This window comes from Phymastichus coffea, unplaced genomic scaffold (assembly GCF_024137745.1).
Source record: "Phymastichus coffea isolate CEN01 unplaced genomic scaffold, Cenicafe_Pcof_1.1 PCOF00046, whole genome shotgun sequence".
NCBI lineage: Eukaryota > Metazoa > Arthropoda > Insecta > Hymenoptera > Eulophidae > Phymastichus > Phymastichus coffea.
In genome coordinates, this window is record NW_026706857.1 from 340,909 (window position 1) to 355,964 (window position 15,056).

General features: G+C 34.8%; 1 protein-coding gene across 3 annotated transcripts; it reads right to left on the reverse strand.

Moving 5' to 3' along the window:
• Positions 1 to 4,222: 4,222 nt before the first annotated feature.
• Positions 4,223 to 13,909, reverse strand: LOC131664952 (glycoprotein 3-alpha-L-fucosyltransferase A). Of its 3 annotated transcripts, none has more exons than XM_058936450.1 (8): positions 13,487 to 13,909; positions 11,283 to 11,566; positions 10,256 to 10,351; positions 8,843 to 9,034; positions 8,546 to 8,770; positions 8,188 to 8,376; positions 7,844 to 8,079; positions 4,223 to 7,496 (listed from the first exon to the last, which is right to left on the reverse strand). In XM_058936450.1, exons 2-8 carry the CDS (start codon positions 11,445 to 11,447, stop codon positions 7,157 to 7,159), a joined length of 1,443 nt encoding a protein of 480 aa, XP_058792433.1. In that variant the 5' UTR covers positions 11,448 to 11,566; positions 13,487 to 13,909; the 3' UTR covers positions 4,223 to 7,156. The 3 variants fall into 3 exon arrangements, with proteins under 3 accessions (XP_058792433.1, XP_058792432.1, XP_058792434.1); XM_058936449.1 differs by having other exon boundaries at positions 11,283 to 11,569; XM_058936451.1 differs by lacking the exon at positions 10,256 to 10,351 and having other exon boundaries at positions 11,283 to 11,569.
• Between the last annotated feature and the right edge of the window lie 1,147 nt (positions 13,910 to 15,056).

Below are 15,056 nucleotides of genomic sequence, written 5' to 3' on the forward strand. Positions count from 1 at the left end.
GTAGTACGCGTGACGCTTTCAGGGACGCAAGCCTAGAGAAAGAGCGTGTGTACATGTATGAAAAAGCTTTAGAAAAAGAGGAAGGGAGATGAAACGAAAAGAGCGAAAGAAGCGAAAAAGGGGGCTGGTGACGCTGACACATGGAAAAAAAAATAGAAAAAAACGTCGACGTGCTCACAGCGTAAAAGGTGACAATGCTGAATTTTTCTTGCAAGTTTGTTTGCCAGAGTTGCATAAATTAAGAACGTGCGAAAGTAGAGGGTAACGTTCGTTTTATTCCATTCAGTTCCATGTTCTTCCTAGCTTTTTCTAGGTTCATCAGTAGTCCCATCCTATCGAAAAAATGTTGACATGAAAGTAATTACAATGTCCTGCAGAAAGTCACCGATTGATCGCATGTTAAGCTTTGAAACAGAAAACTTCCAAATAACATTTGCTATTTGTAGTTCGAAATTCGACGAGGATAAAAAAATAAAGTGAAAAAATTATCTTGTCTATAATCTACGATAAAACTTTAGATAAAATTAACAACGGAGAATGATAAAAAAATTTTGGTTGCCACACGCCATTAATCGCGATTGATCCTAATAAATTTGTACGAGTAAAACCCCTTTCCGTCCGCTAGTGGCAACAGTAGCCTTTGTGAGCAAAGGAAAAGAGGGTGCAAAAAGTCCTCTCTCCGTCGTATATATAAGAGTCTATTAAATACACAGAGAATCGAGCAAAAGACAGGAGATCGGCAAAAGAGAAGAAATCGTCGCCCGTGAAATCGTTCACACAAGAAGAGAGGAGAAGAAGGCCGTCCGTCAGAGCTTCAACGCGTGTACACGCGATACTTCACATGAGTTAGTCTCGTCCGTTCGCGCCCATCGAAGGAAGCGACCGCGTTACGTGCTGAAGCATGTGGCGCGCAAACCTATAGCAATTTTCGCGCATATATTAACACTTTCACCGGGCGAGCCAACAGATTCTTCGCTCGGTTTGTCAAATTGCCAAGCGCATTAGCCACGTCGTTGCCTCCCTCGCTCCCGTATACGCTATATATACGTATGCATGTCTCTCTGCGTGTATTGCGCGGCGCTTATTGCCCGATAATCGTGTATTCGCTTGGAGAAAGCTTTGGCTACTCAATAAGCGCTCACGGTGCTTGCACGTAAGTGCGTTGTTCTACGAATGGGGCGAAGGTGTGAGAGGGAAGGAGCAAGAAAAAACAAGGGACTAATCGACCGCGAGGCGTTCGCGCGGCTATTTTTAGGAAAATAAAAAAAGGCCTAGCTACTCGACCGCGCGCACCTAATCGTCGAGTAAAGCTGTGCTTTCTCGCGGAGATAATCAGTTTTCAATAATAATCCGTGCTCACTTTTATTTTTACTCTCTTTTTTCCCCACCTCATGATCTCATGGAAAGTTCTATTATGCTTGCTCTTGTGGGAACGTTGAGAATAATTATGCCATAATATCGTGTTTTAGCGTGCGCAATCAAATCAAACGGTTAAAAAAAGAAAATCTTAGTTTGCTCGAAAAATGATCAAATTGAGTAAATAATGCTATGAAACTTCAGGCAACATAGAATTAGTAGGCCTAATAACTTGGTCCCTCTCCTGTTCCTCCTCCCTCCGTCGGGTTAATAATTAAATTTTAATGCTCATTATCGGAGCCGACTTAGGTATGCACGACCACTCGACCTGTAACATCTTATTATCAAAGTTATACTTTAATAACCAAATCAAGCTTAAGCTTCGCAGGGGCTCGCTCAAACACGATTATCCACTTTGCTTTACTTGTTACAAACTTCACGAAATATACCACACTTGTGTGTGGCAGCGTTGAAGTTAAAAGCAAACAGAAATCCAATGCTAAAATTGCTTAGCCACTCGTGCGAATCGCGAATATTACCTGGTGCAAATTCTCATTTCACGTTGGTCTAGCGCGGAAAATTTCGCCAAGATAACAGCATTACGTGCACACACATAACAATTAGCACACGTGCGAGTTACGATTGACGGCTTGCAGAGAGCTTTACTGCTGTGCATACGGGGATAGCTTGTATAATGCACTACGCTCCAAGGCAAAGACACGATTAATCCCTCCCCCCCCCCCCCTATCTCTCTCTCTCTCTCTCTCTTCCTCTCACTCTTGGCTATGTTAGATGGTGCTGTCAAATCCATCGGTGCTTGATGTGAAAAAAGAATTGGGCTTCGTTCCATGATTATTGCAAGAATTTATCAGACCTATAGTTATAGTAAACTAACACAAGTTTTGTTTTCTGTACTACTCAACTTATTTTGTGAGTGAACAACCACAAGAATAAACTTAAAATATCGAACAAAATATATATTGTTCGACAAAGAGTAACCACGCTCACAATAAAAGAGCTAGCAACTAACAAACGAGAGCTGAAGCATGTGCAACTTGTGCAAGCGAGAAAAAAAAGAAGAATAATCGTTTGAAGTTGTGAGCTTAATCCACCTGAGGCATCTAGCCGCTAACCCCTTTCTATTCTACCGCGTTTCAACCCGAAAAGTGTACTTCGCACTGCACAGAACCAGTGGGGAAGCAAAATAAAAAAAGAAGGAAGCCACTGCACGATGTATAATTCGAAAATCTCTCTCGGTTGTTTTTCAAAAGAACAGACATAAAAAAAGATTAGAAAAAAAATACACACGCTAGTTTACCCTGAGGCTTATGCTTCAGATGTACAATCGAGCGTGCGAATTGATTCGTAGAAAGTGCATCAAACTGTGAAATGTTCTCGCTCAAGAGTATATACCTAAAAAAATCTTCTATTCTCTTTGAAAATTCGCTGTTTTTCTCTTCGCTTTATAATAACTAGTTGGTCGTTATTGGGGTTTTTCGTGCAAATTGCGTCAATAAAAAACAATTGTTTTCTCTGTTACAAATAAATTGCTATTTATAGATGGTTAATTAAAAAGTGAAGTTACATTGAAGAATTAAATAAGTTTATGTATTCTACACATTAATATAATAGCCACATAACAATATTGTTATTTCATCGTTGTAATAAAATTTATGATTTACTCATTATCACAAAAGGATTTTCATATCGGATGATAATGCTATTGCTTATTCATTGATATATGTTTATAATAAACTTTCTATCGGTTCATTGAGTTCAATTTAATACACTGTTATTTGAAGCAATATTTATTCTTTTTGTTAAATACGCTATACTCGTTAAAATTATTTTTTTTTAAACTTAAAACAAGACATTAAAGTACATTGTTATTAGGCCCATAAAGTAACTTAATTTACAGACACGTTGGTGTGCCGGAATATAAATTATAATTACCTATAAAACTAAACGCAAAACCAATGGATAAAGCTTCGATATTATTTCCAATGCGCTGTGCAATAAACCAATCAAGAACGACGAAAATGCCTCGTAATAATAGTTCAGCTACGATCGTGCCTCAATGCATGCATATAGATAAGCAAAGATAGATAGATAGATAGATAAATATATAGATAGATAGAGAGAGAGAGCGAGAGAGAGAGAGAGAGGGAGAGAGAATTTGTACAGTACCCCAGTAGGAGCTAGAATGTCGATGAATAATGTAGCTATAGCCATGAATGTCATTACGCGCCTTGGCCCTCCTCAGTAAAATGTAAACGAGTTTTAATTACGTTTATGAATATTTCGTATCTTCCCTCTTGACACTACTTCAGCAACAGATTTCCAGCAATTTTTTCAATATAACTATGGGTCTTGGAAACAATTGGAGATCTATCTGTAAGCTCGACCGAGCAGGTTCGACCACAACTTCCTACTAACTCCAATGCGCTTGGGTATTCGACTGACTTTCACTTTGCATTCCTTCACTTTTCAGACATGTATATTTCTGTAGAAATATGTTAAAATATCCTTAGAATATGATATAGCAGTCGAGATGTATGTAATAAACGAAATTGTTAAAAATAAACTCCTAATACTCTTACAAAATCAACATTTCATCAATTTTTATTGGAAAAGCAATGTGTATTAAAGTAAAATTTCATTGAAAAATAAGCTTGCCTGCACCGAAGAAATTATCTAAGTCTAAATATTTTAGTTCTTCGTATGATATTAATCAAAGAATGATTAAGGATATTTAGGGAAATGAGAAGGTTGATTACTTTTTATTTTCGTTTTTATCGTTATTTTATTTCGTAATAATAGCTCAACATTGATATTTTACGTTGAATAAAATATGATGAGTAGAACTGAAACATCAATAAAGAAATTTCATATTAAAAAAATATGAAAATCTAAATAAAAATGATTAAGATGTAATACGAATCAGTCAAATATAATGAAATATAAATAATTTTGTAACAATTAACTAAAAGCATCCAAATCTCTATAAATGACTAGAAAATATTTAAATGCTCATAGAAATTTGTATTATTTTGTCTTTTGTGTTTCGAATAAAACTTTGATTATTCGTGGCAAATTTTAAATAATAAATTATTAGCAATTAATACTAAAGCAATTAACTACAAAAATATTTCAATACTACAGATTTCCATTGCACTTACATTTTATTTTTATGATTATATGCAGATTCTGCATTCTCTTTTCTCTCGTACAAATTACCTAACATTTTTTACATAACCTTTACGAGCACAGTAACGATTAACGTTTTACAAGCTACTATTTACAAAATCATTAATCGTAGACTAGATACAGGATATAATACAGACAACCGCTCATTAATTAGAATCCTACGTATATATTCGATGTAAAATGTATAGAATCAAATCATATTTTATACAAAACTATCAGCACCATTTTTTTCGAGCTTTTGACAAGACCGTGTTTGCATTAAATTTTTAATAATCAATATTTATTAAATATGATTGAGTCACTACGAAAATTTTTTCTAACTATAGACTTAACAAACTGACATAAAAAGTATCTTTATGCAAAAAAATAATGTATTGAGATACAATATTGTAGAAAGAATCTTTTCAAATGGATACAATAAATCCATGTCTATATCATATGTAATTTCCTACCTAATTATATTTAAAACCCTTTAACTAAAACGATATGTCAATCGAATTGATAATCCTTACAATTTGAAAGAACTGTACAAAAGTTTTTACGCAATTGAATGTGCTATAACATTTACGTGACAATTGACAATTCTTTAACAAGATTCGTATTATGGAAATTTTTAGTCTATTACAAAATGACAAGATCAACTCGTCGTTATTGAGTAATAATTATCATTTAAACAAACTTCACTCTAACTAATTCAGTTGTTATTCTTAATTAGTATGGACTGTATTTCGAATGTCGAACGTCGTCTAACACAGTCGAGAAAAAAATCTCGTTCGATTTTTTTTCATCATTTAGTCAGTCGCGGTATTTGTCATTAACAGTAATCCATTCGGCGCATTTGAATTACATTTTTCGGTATCTTCCTATTGCAACTAGCTTTTGTGCATTTAAAATGATAACTTTTCGTTAAATAATATTATTTAACGAAGAGTGACGAATATGAGCTAACATATGTTAAATAAATGCATATGATCCTTGGCGTAAAACTATAATCGGATTGAAATAAAATGAGCCGAGAAAATAAAAGTCAATTCGAATGACTGATAAACATATCAAATTGTATAACAAATACAAATAACTTTGTGGAAATCATAGTCATAGCGAAGAAAGTGAAAAATATCTTTTAATCAAAAAATTTGATTAAGTTATGCACAAGTGAGTGTCATCTAAGTTTTATATTTGCAACGGAAATTCATACATCTATTTCAATTATCAAAACATCATAACACATTTTTGAAATCCAAAATATACAAGAAAATCGACTCATGGCATCGATTCAATCCCATCAGTTTCTTTCGATTTACGTTACATAATAATGTAACGGGTGCTCATTCGCGATCACTGAAGTATAAAATATACCCTAGGAACTATTTAAATTTATGTATATGCTGTAACATACATTAAAAATATGAAAAAATTGTGCTACGTCAAAATACTCGCATTTTGCGATGATTTATGCGCTATATTGTATTAAATTTTTTGTTCGTATTATCTAAAAGTATAAAACAGCTCATATTCAGTTTGACTTATTATTGAAAATGCTGTCTGCAGGTTGGTGAAACAAATAAATGTAAATGAAACTAATATCGCACCGAAAAATATATAGACTTTTACCATGTAAGTTGATTAGTTGATTATTTTATTATGCTTCATACGTTTAATATTTGAGATCTTATATTACTTTTCAAAACAAATGTTTCCTCAAGCAGTTTCTGAAAATATGAAGTTCCTGTACAAGATTATTTCCCATTAATTTTGATTCATATTGAAAATGGCACATATTTATATTCTGAATTTTTCGCCAGACGTGTCTGCGACTACTTACTACGAAACACATGCAATTTTTTTTCTACGCTAAAAAAATATTCAGGGGCCTTATATTAGACACCTCTGATTTCTATCCTAATAATGAAATTTTGAAGTACCATCAGAAATTGAACATTCCGATATACTTCAAAACTATTTGTTTATTTTTATTGTAATCATCATTGTCTTTCGTCTTTGTTTAGTACCAAGGGCTTTTCTAAACATGATTGATATTTTACATGACTTCCTGTTAATAAAGTAACAATAATGTAATAACTGAAGTTAATAATTAGAAACAATCGATCTAATCATATCAATTTAATAAAATTTAATAAAGACCTAAGCTTCCTTTTCTGCATAAACGTATATATTATCTATCAGAATATAACAGCTTTGTTGACATATTTCACGTGAAAATTCATCATAACAGAATATAATGTGCCATTTTTTTATTTTAGGACTTCCGTCTTATAATATTATTGTTAATTTATGTAACACTAAATTTTTCAGAATAGTTTTGAACTTCAGTTCAAAGTATTACACCTAATTGTAACTCATGAAAATCAGCCAAATTAATAAAAACATGACATCAACAAATAATCCGAGTTGTGCGCCGAGATATACTTGTCTGAAAATAAATAATCACAATTCCTGTCAATTTGAACTCCGAGAATTCACTTGACAAAACCATTATGCCAAAACGGAGCTTTGAAAACCTCTATCGATTTATTCCCTTGATAAAGATTGTAAAAGTATTATCAGCCATAGTGGCTGTTGTGAGTTCCTCTCAGGTATCTCTCAAATGATCGAGTTCGCGCCAGGAGTTAGCGGCACACACACCGTCACCTCGCCACCACTCGTTCACGTCTTTATAGTGCTTTGGCTTTCGTCGCTCGTCGTGTAACATCGCGCAAACTCGACACCAGAAGTACGTATTGATAAACTCTCCTGTACCTTTCCACTTGAAGTACGAGTTGTAAAGTTCATCGTCGTTGTCCAGTCGGTGAAGGTATTCGGCTAATTCTCGAGGCGATTCAAACTCGTCCACGTGAATGTAGGAACGATATGGCGCACTTCGAGCATAATCCGTTGGATGGGCGCCCATCACAATTGGCAGTACGTTGTGCCTGCATAATATGAAACTCCTGTTAGTTGCAGCAACTCGGCGAAATTTATTTTCGTATTAATTAAGTAGAAAAGTACGTTTTTGGTCAACATGCTTCAAATATCTATGTTTTAATATTTTTGTCAATAAAAATTAAATCTCATCAACAGAGATAATTAACGGTTTTCATATAAATTTATATCACCATACTCTAAAAATTCCATTTACAGAAACCTACTGTACCGATCACCGATCAGACATTAATTACAATATTGATCATGCATTTTATAAAGAAGTTGACAGCAAAGTTTTAGTTTTCGAAAATGAATAATACATTATAAAATTAAGTGTTTATAAGAAAATATTTACCCTAGACCATTGACAAAAAACTTTTCAGTAATGTAATCACGACAGTTGGAGTTTTCAAATGCTAAGTAAAACTTGTAGTCGGCGTCGAGCATATCAAAGCAAGCTTGCGATTGTGTACGCGAGCACCTTAAAGTGCCACAAGCTCCATAAATATCCACTTGAATATGCTTTGAAAGCTCTTTGGCATACTGCATACGGTGATTGCGTGGATGGCAATTAGACACAAACCAAGCAACCTGTAATTATAAGAAAATATCGGTCGTCTTTATATTCTTGTTATACTTTTGGGTAATTTCATATATCTGTACATGCAACTTTGAAAAATTGTGCAACGATAATTTTACCTTCTTTGTTTTATTGGCAGCATAATTAAAATTCTGTTGTATTTGCATGATCTTCGGATTGTAATACTGCCATCGTTCGTATGGAGCAACAATATCGCTGTCTCGTCGATAAGTTGCAGTCCAATTCACTATAGCACTTTTCACACTTTGAGTGTGATACGGGCATTCCAAAAAATACAACATCCATACCTGCAAAAACGATCCTAAATTATTATTGTCGTTCTGAAAGTAGTTGGCAAGATCTATGATTTATGTTTGTCTCGTAATATTGAAAAATACTTTCAACGTTCTCTTAAATAATTCAAGATTTTCGTGACAGAAGCTTCGAATTTGTAAAAGATGACAGTATTTGTTTTACCTGGTTGGGATTTCGTCGACCTACATGCGTTACGTAATCCTTAAAAAGGATCAAGTCTGCGTCATTAGGATTATCACGTGTTATCATACAAGTGTTTACAGGACAACCTTGTTGAAAAAAGAGATCTGGGCCACTCTTCGCATCATTCATACCATGTGGAATGTAAATCTTCTTGAAGCGTATGTCTGGACTTGACTTATTGTACTCCGGTGGTAAAAACATCAGCTATAACAAAAATTCATTCAATTTAGAATAAAAACAACTGGAAATTTTTGTATGATTAAGTAATAATTTTACTTGATTCGTCACTCGATCATCATGAGGATCTTCTTCAGGCCAAAGTCGAGCAAGTCTTCGACCAGTACGACGCGACCTAGCAGCCGGGATTGGCCTTTTTAATCCGCCCTTCATGTACCATGGCTTCTTCAATGGGTCGTTTATGTCTATTATACTCTCGATAGCATTTAAAATCCCTGTTGTATTCAATACCTGCATCAACGAAATTCTTTTTAGCATGTAGCTATTATTTTATTTAAATCACTATCGCTATCAATTGCTTTCTATTAATTTCAAATAGTTGCATTTAGATAATGTGTGAAACAAATTTTTATTATAAAAATTGCAGTCATTGCACATAGTAAAGTTAAAAAGTGTGGATTTAAAAAGTGCAGAAACGCAACTTTTTCTTGAATTTTTTTATAAGCACTCCATACGCACAGTGTTATATTAATGCTTTTATATAGAAATGTATACTATATATAAAGTGGTGAGGCAAGAGCTGCATTTGTGGGTAGAGTGAAATTTATAAAACACACCTTAGCTTTTTTGTGTTGAAGAGTAAAAATCTACCAAATTAAATAAACTCATTTTGTTATAAATTTCTACACTAGAAACTCGTCTGTTTGAATGAAAGATTTTTACTCGTGATTTTTATTTAAAAAAAAATATGATCATAATCATACACTTATATTGCCTAAATTCTAATCTTCTTCGCCTCTAAGAGAGAAAAAGTTAACAAGCCACTTCATTCTTGAGCTGTAATCTATGTATCTAGAATGCGAAAATGTAATTTTGTATGATGGGGTCGTTGATTTAAAAGCAAATATATATAGTACAACGGACTAAGCTTGCGCGTGCTTTTTTTGCTGCAGTGCAACTTTTCGAGTTCGCTCTCGGCATTGTATATATACTTTGCGCGTTCACGCTTGCAGTCATCTAAATATTTTTCTTTACTCTCGATGTTACATGGGCTGGGTACTTATTTAAAAAGTCAGTTCTCACTTTGAAACAAATTCATCATGTTTATACTTCTTTACATTGTCTTTCCACATGCAAAATCTACGCTGATGTATTCGCAGTCTATAATATTGCACTTTCGCAGAATCTATGTATATATTAATCTTGGAAAATAATAAATGACTCTGTTCTCTATTTTGATCACGTTTCAGTGATATACAGTTTGTTGCATGCCACTACAGAATTCAATGCATTATGCAAGCTCACTTTATCGTCCATAATAAATTAGACTTTTAGAAGCTAGCATATGTACATATATGTAAATAACTTTTCTTTATTTACAAGGTAATTTTAGTACTATTATTATATTATATTAAGGAATAACAACATAGTACAATGTGTATATAATAATTACATAGTCATGTACGTTTAATAAGTAGCCAGCCCAGTGCACAATTTTGCACGGCGTTTTACCTCAACTGGAAACTTTCTCAGTACGGGTCTCAGTTGTACTCGCGAGACCTTCTTCGCCTTTGTCACGGGTTTCGCAGGCTGCGATAGAGGTTTCATCTGCATTGTGTGAAATTCGAACAAAATGAAAATTTTTAATTCGCAAGGAGCACAACATTTTTCTTTACTATCGGATTACACCTCAATATCACAAAACGCTATGCTAGTTAAAAAAAATTAGTGGAAGGAGACAATTTTACTGTCTGTCGTTCATGTCATTTTTCTAATGGATTGTCTTATTCATTTCATTTTCTCTCATGAATACGTCTTGAATTTTCGCTGGAAGGACTTATTATGAAAATCTAGCTAACATTAGCATTATTGCCAATTAGAAAGATGTTTATAAATTCATATTTTTTATGTGAGTTATATTTGTAAGATTTTTAATTGTAAAACCTATTTTTCATATGATCAATAGCCTTTTATTCAAATAATTGCTCCAACACATCAACATAAAGCATGCATGGAAAAACTATATAAATATAATAAAATGACATCACATAAATCGACAGCACTGATAAAATAAAAATCCTCGCGTAATAATTTTATGCAGTGTGCAAGCTAATTTATTTCTATGTTCATTACAAAGTTACTTATCGGAGTAATTAGCTTAGATATGGTAGTCACACTTTGGCTCTCTCTCTCTCTCTCTTCTTCTCTCTCTCTCTCTCTCTCTCTCTCTCTCTCTCTTCTCTCTCTCTCTCTCTCTCTCTCTCTTTCTCTTTGTATAAACTCAATAATACATCGTATAAAAGCAACGGTAAAGTTTTCCTCCTATTGATACCTACAATTTTTCAATAACCACTGCACAAAAAATGCAAAAATAATACATTTGCCCTCGAAGGTCACATTGATAGATTGATTGAAAAAATCGCAGATAAATAAAAATGAATAAATACCACGTGCCTTTTTTAAACTAGAACGCGCGTGCAGAATGATAGAACGAACCGGTCGTTCGAATTGAAATAAAGAATAATCACAATAAACTTACTTTGATGTTCTCAGTTACGATTTTGGCAGGCTGCAGCTGCTCATTTGACGATCTGATTCCTGGCCAAATGCCCTTCTGGCGTACATTCACCAACACAAGTAGCATCCCCGTGAGACAGACCACATATAGGAAGCACCTCTTGAGCGATAACCGCGGCAGAGCCATGCCGACTCTCTAACTATGTTTATTGCAGCACCTCCCCTTTTTTAATTTATGAAACGTCTAGTAAGGTGATGATCACCATTATTTGCCGTAGACACATTTCGCTGCTGCTGCTTGTCTGCCTGCTGAATTGCGTTTAATATTAGTTTTGAAGTTGGACATCTGTGTGTGTGCGTGTATGTGTATGCGTGCGCGTGTGTGTTTGGGTGTTCATTTCTCTGTGGTCTGCGATAGTTGTGATTTACAAGTCTATTCCGATCTTTATCAAAAATTGTCCGAAAATACTTCAGAGGTCATTGAAACAAAATACTCATCAATAGGTCTCACCAGACAAGATAAAATATTTACTGAATTAACAAACGTTTCAAACTAGAAGTTACAGAAGGACAAGTTTTTGCTTAATTTCACAACATAATTGAGCCAATGTCACGAGACTCTTGAGACCCTGACATATAGATAAATTAACTGTAAGTATATATTTATAATTAATTGTAAGTATATATTTCTACGTTAATTTATAACCAATACATTTGCTTATATTCAACATTGATCATATTTTTGCGATAAATCCAATTAAACAGGTTCACTAAATGTTATATCATCAGATTTTCACACTGGTCATAAATGTCACACAAAATAAATAATTGCACGCTGCAGTAAGTAAGTAGACGTCACAGTATGAGTAAAAAAATATGTTACCGTACGCTTATTTCATTCTGACGTCTAATATTTATGTTACTGTGAATGACACTTCAAAATAAAAGCCTGGCGGTTTTAATTAAAATCGTTTTGTTTGGCCAAGCTCTCTCGACACTCCAAATCCCAATCACTTTGAACCTTGCGTAAGCTTTCGCATCAATAGAAGATAAAAAAAAGCGAAACATAAGCCAAACGATGACAAGTCAAAAGCTGACTAAAGCATGTCGAGGCACGGGTGCGAGCACATGGCTGTCGCGCAATTTAGTTTGACAATATCTTATCGACGCAGCCGACAAGCGGTCGAGGACTTTTCTATGAATTGCGCTTGCTACCTACCGTCGCTTGGACTTAATAGCGAAAACCCGACAACGAAGAAATATTTTTTTATCCTGACCGCAAATAGTGACCACGAGCATAAATATTATCGCTTACGGATTGGCACGAGAGAGAGAGAAAGAGAGAGAGAGAGAGAGCCTTGTTACGTCGTCCGGTGTTGTACTATTAATTGCCGATACACTCTACTCAAAAAGTTTTACGTGCCAGCGAGCTTCTGTTGTACAGTGACATATTTATCACTCTAAAAGTATATCGGTATTATTTGGTAAGAGAAATATTTCATCTGTTTTTTATCGCAGAAGAATTGAACAAGGCGAAACGTTTTGTGGTTTTACTTTTTCTTGGAATAGCCCACGTTGCTAGCCGATCGATAGAAGAGTGTAATTATACATGTTTAATTAAGTCATCATTGCAAAAATCTTGTACGCATAAATCTCTTAATTCTATTTTTATTAGCTTGTCGCACGCAATGTCCTATTATTTAATGTACTATGTACAAGCAAATAACGTATTTCAAATTAATTTACTAACTTTTACTTAACTATCATACTTTACGCGTTTTGTAATTCATTACTTTTCATGACATGTTGCAATGATAGATATTTTATTATTCCGAGTTTTGTTTTCGTTCATTTTGCAGCGAAAGTTTTTAAAAATGATAGAAAGCGATTTTCGTTTTAATTATGTATGAACAGCATGGTATATCACAACGACGATAGTGAATTACGATAAGACATTAAATCAGTATTAACTCAATAACCTATATTTATCGTGAGCACACAACAAAGATAAACCAGGCTTGTCACAACACTTGCAAACGTGATCATATTAGGAAAGTGATCCAAAGTCTCTGTGTAACGTTCTGAATTGTGTTCACTGCAGTTGGAAGGACATTCCGCAACGCCCACCTTCGGAAAAGTTGTGTCGAAGAAAAAAAATGTTTCCCTTAACGGCCATCAAAATCACCATAAACACGCCCCTTTCGATTAAAAGAAAAACAGACTTACCGAGCAGCAGATATGCGAATCTATCTTAGGTCCGAGGTAATCGTTGACATCGATGAAAAAAAGTGAAATGCAGATATACTCTTAGACAGCAGTTTAGACCGGCACAACGTGTTGTCAGTTGCGCACCTCGGCGCACCGAGACACAACACACATGCACAGTCACATGACTCTCGTCCACAAAACGAAAGATAAATAGAGAGAGACAGAGAGAGAGAGAGAGAGAGTATATGAAAATAAAAACTCGATGACAATGAATTTAGCGATGCGAATAGGCATTCAAACCAAAAAGAAAACTCTTGGCTCTCTCAGTCGCACACACAGACGGAGAGAGCGATGTAGATGTATGCATCCCCCCTACGCGCCGGTCGACGAGACGACGACGATAGGGGTTGTGTGCACAGGCTAGCGACTCGAGTGTGTAGCGCCGCGACGCTACTGCTGCTGTTCGCCTCCTCGTTCTCTCGTTCCACGGAGGAAAATCCATAAACGACGCGTCTGCGCGATTCGTACCCCTGCATGCGGACACCTACACCAAAGTACTACCTTACAGTGAGGACTGCTGCCACCCCCTCCTAATATATACGTATACGTCGTTGCGAGTGCAGCGACTTTGCGTGATTCTCGCTCCTTTATTTTACGAACAGAGGGATATATACGTGTCCGAGCTATACACTGACTCTAACTACTGATTTTCGATCCCTTTTTTGGCTCGTTTTCACGCTTTGGCCCACATGCTTTAGTTGATTGCTTCAGGATTGAGCTTTTTTTAAGGAGAATTGTAATTGTCGAAAGTGATTTTTCTTCGAAAGGAGTGAAGGAACGACGATAAAGAGATTACTGAGATATTCGTTTATAAAGGGTCTGTAATACTGCAAAATATGCGAACAAGCTCGTTGACTATGATATAAGACGCATAATAATAAATTTTGAAAACATTTGACAATAAATAATGAAATGCTCAATTCAGCTTACAGTTAATTTACTTTTTTCAATTACGTTGAATCGAAGCTCGACCCAATTAAATAATGTAGGATCGAATAGATTGAAATGTTCTTTACACGCCAAGCTTGCTATTTTAATATAGAGACACATGTTCGTGACAAGATGTTCGTGGAATGATGCGAGTAGATATTGAAGTAACTGAAGTTAGAAAGCTTTCTTCAATTAGTTGAAAAATGAAGCTGCTGTAAAATTATTTCAATAATTGATCCAAACTTAAAACAAAGACTTCTCTTTCAGCGATGACAATGGTGATATATTCAAAAAAAGTCTAGCAATTTAAAATAATTTTTTTTTGTATACAGTTACTATTTTATTTTTAAAAATTAGATTAAAAAATTGCTATAGCACTATTCATTTATTTCTTATAACATCAAATGACTTATATGAATTATTAATATAATTACTTCAATAAATATAACATAAAAATTTAATTTTAGCGCCATTAAATCAGTGGGACTCCGGTGAGTGCGTTGACTCGAATCTCGAGACTCTCGATTGTGAATGTCGGTCAACCGCGCCACCCGTCAGCGCAACACGGCTTGCCGCTTGTATTGTACGCATCCGCAAA

Bases quoted from the DNA above. Each gene is read 5' to 3' on its own strand.
- LOC131664952 (XM_058936450.1), bottom strand. From the start codon at position 11,447: ATGGCTCTGCCGCGGTTATCGCTCAAGAGGTGCTTCCTATATGTGGTC. The intron at 10,352-11,282 runs GTAAGTTTATTG...CACACAATGCAG, and splicing joins TCGTAACTGAGAACATCAAA to ATGAAACCTCTATCGCAGCC. The intron at 8,771-8,842 runs GTAAAATTATTA...TTTTTGTTATAG, and splicing joins ATGATCGAGTGACGAATCAA to CTGATGTTTTTACCACCGGA.